The sequence below is a fragment of the Lupinus angustifolius genome, chromosome LG05, assembly GCF_001865875.1.
Source record: "Lupinus angustifolius cultivar Tanjil chromosome LG05, LupAngTanjil_v1.0, whole genome shotgun sequence".
Lineage (NCBI taxonomy): Eukaryota > Viridiplantae > Streptophyta > Magnoliopsida > Fabales > Fabaceae > Lupinus > Lupinus angustifolius.
The window spans coordinates 10,709,504-10,716,223 of record NC_032013.1 but is presented as its reverse complement, the minus strand read 5'-3'; the positions used below and the strand labels follow the sequence as shown (position 1 = coordinate 10,716,223).

The 6,720-nt window shown below is 43.1% G+C and overlaps 1 protein-coding gene across 1 annotated transcript; it reads right to left on the bottom strand.

Moving 5' to 3' along the window:
* Nucleotides 3,027-4,733, bottom strand: LOC109346986. The gene is made up of 2 exons (XM_019586726.1): nucleotides 3,346-4,733; nucleotides 3,027-3,129 (listed from the first exon to the last, which is right to left on the bottom strand). Exons 1-2 carry the CDS (start codon nucleotides 4,731-4,733, stop codon nucleotides 3,027-3,029), a joined length of 1,491 nt encoding a protein of 496 aa, XP_019442271.1.

Here is a 6,720-nt window from a genome sequence, read left to right as displayed (position 1 = left end):
GGGGGCGAACCTTCTTTGCATATGCCTTCATCATTCTCTTCTGATACAACTGTCCGTGGCAAATTGCAGTTAGTCTTCGACCATCTATCAGATTCAATTGATCTTGTCGAGCTTGAACCCATTCTGACTCATCCAGGCCTGCTTCTGCCAAAACCCTTAGAGATGGGATCTCTACCTCAAGTGGAAGAACAGCTTCCATACCATAAACCAGGGAGTATGGAGTAACTCCCGTGGAAGTGCGGACTGAAGTATGATAACCGTGTAAAGCGAATGGTAGCATTTCGTGCCAATCTTTGTAAGTCACTACCATCTTCTGGACTATCTTTTTGATGTTCTTATTGGCTGCTTTAATGGCTCCGTTCATCTTGGGTCGGTATGGCGAGGATGTGTGATGCTTTATTTTGAATTTTTCGCACATCTCAGTCATCATCTTGTTGTTCAGATTGGTTGCATTGTCGGTGATGATCTGATCAGGTAACCCATTTAGTGAAGTAATCTATAGCAACCAGGATGAACCAATGTCCATTAGAGGCCTTCGACTCTATGGGTCCAATGACGTCCATTCCCCACATGGAAAATGGCCATGGTGACGTTAAGACATTCAAGGGGTTTGGAGGTGCATTGATGTTGTCCGCATATATCTGGCATTTGTGGCACTTCTTCACCAGTTTCCATAGTCAACCAGAAGTAACCTGCTCTCATAATCTTCTTGGCCATAGCATGCCCATTCGCATGGGTCTCGAAAGTTCCCTCATGTACCTCTTCCACCATTCTCTGAGCTTCCTTGGCTTCTAGGCATCGGAGGAGTACCATATCGTGATTTCTTTTGTAAACAACATCTCCACTCAAAAAGAAGTTTGCGGCTAGTCTTCTGAGTGTTTTTTTGTCGGTCTCTGAGGCATTCGGAGGATACACTTGTCTTCTTAGGTATTCTCTTATGTCGTGGTATCATGGCTTGTCGTTGGGCTCTTCTTCAATTGCATGACAATAAGCTGGTTCAGTGTTGTCTTTTATTTGGAAAAGGAGCAAACTGTCCCCTCCAACGTGAAACATTGAGGATAAGGTTGCTAGTGCATCTACCAGTCCATTGTCTTCTCTGGGGATGTGATGAAAATTCACTTGATCAAACTGTTCACTCAACTTCTGGATGTAATTTTTGTAGGGCACCAATTTGTTATCACGAGTTTCTCATTCTCCTTTTATCTGGTGGATTACCATAGCAGAATCCCAAAATACTTCTAGGATTTTTGCTTTTGCGTCAATAGCAGCTTTCAGCCCCAAAGCACACGCCTCATATTCCGCTATGTTGTTAGTACAGTCAAAGCATAGTCTAGCAGTAAAGGGAAGGAACTTCCCAGTCGGAGATACCAACACGGCACATACTCCATGTCCGAACGCATTTGAGACCCCATCAAAGACTAGAGTCCATTTTCCCTCTTCTCTCAATTCATCGGATAAAGCCATGATGTTCTCATCTGGAAACTCATACTTCGTCTGCCCCAGTTTGCCTACGGGTTGATCGGCCAAGTAGTCAGCAATAACACTTCCCTTCACAGCCTTTTGTGTCACATACACGATGTCATATTCAGATAACAGCACCTGCCATCTAGCAATCCTTCCGGTCAGTATGGGTTTCTCGAAGATATACTTGATGGGATCCATTCTTGATACTAACCAAGTAGTGTGACTTAGCATGTATTGTCTCAAACGGCGAGAGGCCCAAACTAAGGCGCAACACGTACGTTCTAAAAATGGGTATTTTATTTCGCAAGCTGTGAATTTCTTGCTCAAATAATAGATGGTTTGCTCCTTTCTTCTACAATCACCCCGTTGCCCCAAAACACAACCCATAGACTCATCAAGCACAGTGAGATATAGAATCAAGGGTCGCCCTGGAACTGGAGGCATCAACACTGGAGGCTCGGTCAAGTACTGATTTATCTTCTCAAATGCTGATTGCAAATCGTCATTCCACCTTACTGCCTGATTCTTCCTTAAGAGTTTGAATATTGGTTCACATGTGGACGTTAATTGTGAGATGAACCAGGAAATGTAATTTAACCTCCCTAAGAATCCTCTGACTTCCTTCTCCGTTCGGGGGGCTGGCATTTCGATGATGGCCTTCACCTTTTCTAGATCTACCTCAATACCTTTCTGGCTGACGATGAAACCCAATACCCGACCGGATTTCACTCCAAAACTGCACTTGGTTGGATTCAACTTAAGGTGATACTTTTGTAGTCTCTCAAATAAATGTCTCAAGTTGTCTACATGTTCTCCCTCTGTCTTGGATTTGCAGATGATGTCATCGACGTAGATTTCTATATCCTTATGCATCATGTCGTGGAAGAGAGTTACCATGGCTCTCTGATATGTAGCCATAGCATTTTTTAATCCAAATGGCATAACTTGGTAGCAGAAGGTACCCCATGGAGTGATAAATGTAGTTTTGCTCACATCCTCTTGCGCCATTTTGATCTGATGATATCCCGAATACCCATCCATAAATAAGAAAAGAGCATGGTCTGCAGTGCTATCAACCAAGACATCTATATGCGGCACCGGAAAGTCATCCTTTAGGCTAGCCTTGTTGAGGTATTTGTAGTCAACATATATTCTAAGCCTTCCCCTTTCTTCGGCACAGCTACCACATTGGCCACCCAATCCGGGTATTCAACAACTTTAACAAACCCGGTTGTTAACCATTTCTCCACTTCTTCTTTGACCCGTAAGGAGATCGCTGGCTTGATTCTTCGTAGCTTCTGCTTCACTGGCCTGGAGTTGGGTACTAGTGGTAATTTATGCTCCACTATACCTCGGTCTAGTTATGACCAAGCAAAGACGTCCTTGAATTCGTGTAAGAGTTTGACTAACCGTTCTCGTTCCTTAACGTCCATCGTGGTGCCCACTTTCACTTCTTTCTTATCTTCTTCGGAACCTAGGTTGACAAGCTTGACAGGCTCTTGGTGTGGTTGAATCTCCATAGCCACTTGCTCTACCAGTCTGAGTAGTTTTGGGGAATCCTCTCATTCATCATCATCACTGTCATCTTCCACTTGGTTGATGGGTTGGTCAGGTCTGGAGGAGGGCTCACCAACATGGCCCTCATTTTCAGAGTCGCTATTGGATCTGCAACACGGGGATGACCGAGTCAGCTCCCCATAGATTTGTTTTTTCTTTCAGCATGCAATGAATAATAAAAAATGCAAAATAGACAAATTGATATGATCGAAAAGATTGATCTTTATTAATTTTGAAAGTACTGAAACATATGATCCCTTATTGAAAAATATAAAAATGTCTAATAGCCTTGGGCATAGCTAAAAGATTACATTTATTTATTACTTTGGTTCTAGTGAAACTGATGCATGCGCTTCTTCACTCCAATTCTTCAAATAGGTGCCAGAGGGACACACGTACACGAACCCGAACTCCTCCTCCATTCCTTCTTCTTCTATGATGGCCACCATTCCTGAGATCTTGGTACCGCTAGCGACAAAGCTTTGGTTGATGTGCGGTATGGGAAGTTTTGCCACAACCTCATTTCTGAACTGCCCCAGCCGAACCACACGACCATTTTTCCTTGCTTCTATAATTTGGAGTTTGTCTTCGCGAGTGGCTTTATACCCTAAGCCATATCGACCTTTATCAGCTTTGGGTATTAGGATCTCCTTGCAGCCTTGTCCATACTTTCCCAATCCTCTACCGGATCGATACCCCTCGCGGCTCATCATTTTTGCCACCACGAGATAAGCATCTGATGGATAAGGGTTCAGCGATGGTGCACCTTCTATCATAAATGTGGTGTCTGCAATCTCGAGGCCTTGGAATGATGTTTCCAATGCCTCTTCAGTCACCTCGACGTAGCGGGCGTCAAATGGTTGAGATACCATCACATCTTCTTCCCTTGAAACTGTTATCAACCTTCCATCAACTATAAACTTTACCTTTTGATGCAGGGTAGATGATATTGCTCCTGAAGAGTGAATCCATGGACGTCCCAACAAGCAGCTATACGTCGGATTGATATCCATTACATGAAACAAAATGTTAAATGTGCATGGTCCTATCTTGATCGGTAACTCCATCTCCCCCATCACATCTCTACGAGACCCATCAAAACCTTTAACAATCATTGAGCTGGCCCTCAAGCAGGAGGCGTCTACTGGCAATCTAGAGAAAGTCTGCTTCATCATGACATTCAGAGACGACCCATTGTCTAGGAGGAATTTACCAATCACACAGTCATTACACATTACCGAGATATGCAGGGGGCGAACATGTTCGGTGCCCTCAGGAGGTATCTCTTGGTCACAAAAGGATATGTAATTGTCCGCTACAATGTTGTTGACTATCCCCACAAATCTGTCAGTTGTAATGTCGTGGTTGACGTGAGCCTGGTTCAATACTTTTAGCAACATATTCCTGTGAGCCTCAGAGTTCATTAATAAGGATAACAAAGATATTCTTGTTGGAGTATTATTAAGCTGGTCCACTACCTTGTGTTCACTTTGCTTGATGAACCTCATAAACTCACAAGCCTCTTCATTTGGCACCCCCTCTGGTAAGGCCACCTCAACTTCCTTTTCTGTAGGTTCTAGCACTTTTTCTTTGTTTTTATCTTTAGTGGCCCCAGATGGACCCCTTTCTATCTCTGGTGGAACATAGATACGTCCCGACCTTGTGATTCTGCTACTTCCTGCAATGTTGGTAACTATAGAAGGATTCCCCATTGGTCCCTCTTTGTAAATCCAAGGCACTGCTTTATCTCACTCATAAGGGAATGGGCCTTGCTCCCCTATTATTACGGGTTCCATTTGTCGAATGAATGGTTCCCATTGATGCTGATTGAAGTATGTTTGAATGCCCCCAGGTGGATTTATCACGGGTTCATACGTGCGTATGAATACAGGTACCTCATTTTGGTGTTTCTCTAAGACATTAATTCCATAACACTGAGATCTTCCGCCTATGGCAATTAGTTTCAAGTCCATCATCTTCTGGAGAAGCAACCTGAACTCCTTGCAATCCTCCAAACTGTGGCCCACACGGCCATGCATCTCACAACTCTTTATGTCACTGTTATCTGACTCTTGGACAACAACCTCCGCCAAACCTTGCCTACACATCTCTTGGAAGACAAAACTCATGGGCATCTTCACATCATCAACTTTGCCAACAATTACAACCTTGCTCTCCTCCAGAATAACATTCACTCCTTGATTTCTATGGTTTGGTAGAGGATTTCCAGTTATGTTGGGTCTTGTCTCTCGGAAATCTATCCGCTTAGCATTAATGAGGTCCTGAACTCTGTACTTGAAGGCTCTACACTCTTCTACCGAATGTCCTATTGCCCCAAAGTGGTAAGCGCAGTTGACATTTTCATTGTGCCATGGCCCAGGGTTCTCATAGACTCTTCCATGGATTGGTGTGATCATCCCCTGCCCTAGCAGATATGCGAAAAGCTCTGTATAGGTTATCGGGATCCGGTCAAACACGGGTGCTCTCCTTTCTTACTGGTTATGGTTATTGTTTCTGGGGTAATGAGTATAGCCTTGTCGGGGTTGGTGTGTGTTATTGTTTGGAGGAGGGGGGTTATGGGTTGTTTGATTCTGTGTTTGGTTTTGGCATTGATTGTGGTTCTGTGCAAAGCAAGAGGGCGCATGATGATTGTTTTGGTTATTGTTCCGGGACTGGAACTTCTTTGGCTCGACATCAATGAAATGAGTTTCTGCCTCCTTTTTCTTCATGAAAGTGGGCTTCTTACTAGAGCTTGAACCTTCATCAGAAATATTCCCGTTCTTGATACCTCATTCTATCTTCTCCCCTACTTTGATAAGAGCATTAAAGTTGGTCGCCACGCTTCCTATGAGGCGTTCATAATATGGATTCTGCAGAGTGTCGATAAAGATCGACAGTTATTCCTCCTCTTCCAATCGCGGAAGGACTTGGGATGCTAGTCCCCTCCAACGCTGAACATATTCTCTAAAATTCTCATATGGTTTCTTACACATATTCTATAGTTGAGTCCGGTGCAGCATCTTCGTTGTACTTGTATTGTCTGATGAAGGCATTGGATAGATCCAAGAAGGTCCTGATATGTGTTTTCTCCAAACAGATGTACCAGTTCATAGCTACCCCCACCAAACTGTCTTGAAAGCAGTGGATCAACAACTTATCATTCCCATGGTATGCTGACATTTTCCTAGCGTACATGTGCAAATGACTTTTGGGGCAAGTGGTCCCATTATACTTTTCGAACTCTGGCACTTTGAATTTGGGTGGGAGTACCACATCGGGCACCAAACACATCTCAAAAGCATTCTTCAGATCCAGACAATTGGCCCCTTCAATAGCCTTCAATCTCTCTTCTATTGAGCTCTACTTCTTGTAACGCCCCGAAAAATACTTCTAAAAAACATTGCGGAAAAATGGGTAAAATTTTTTTTCTTGAATAAATAGATTGTATAAAATTGTTTCCTTTTTAAAACCTTCCTTTTCCGGGACATCACTTTAAGTAACTCAAATGCGGAAAATCAACTTATCGTTATCGAATGATAACTTAACCTGATTCACAATTTCCTGAATAACACAATGCATATAAACGGTTAAGTCATCTTTAGTTCATACAAAATAAATCAACAAAGGCGGAAACTACATCGCCACTAACATATACAAAATCCAAAAAGAAAGGGCGAAAATATTAATCATCGCCAACAG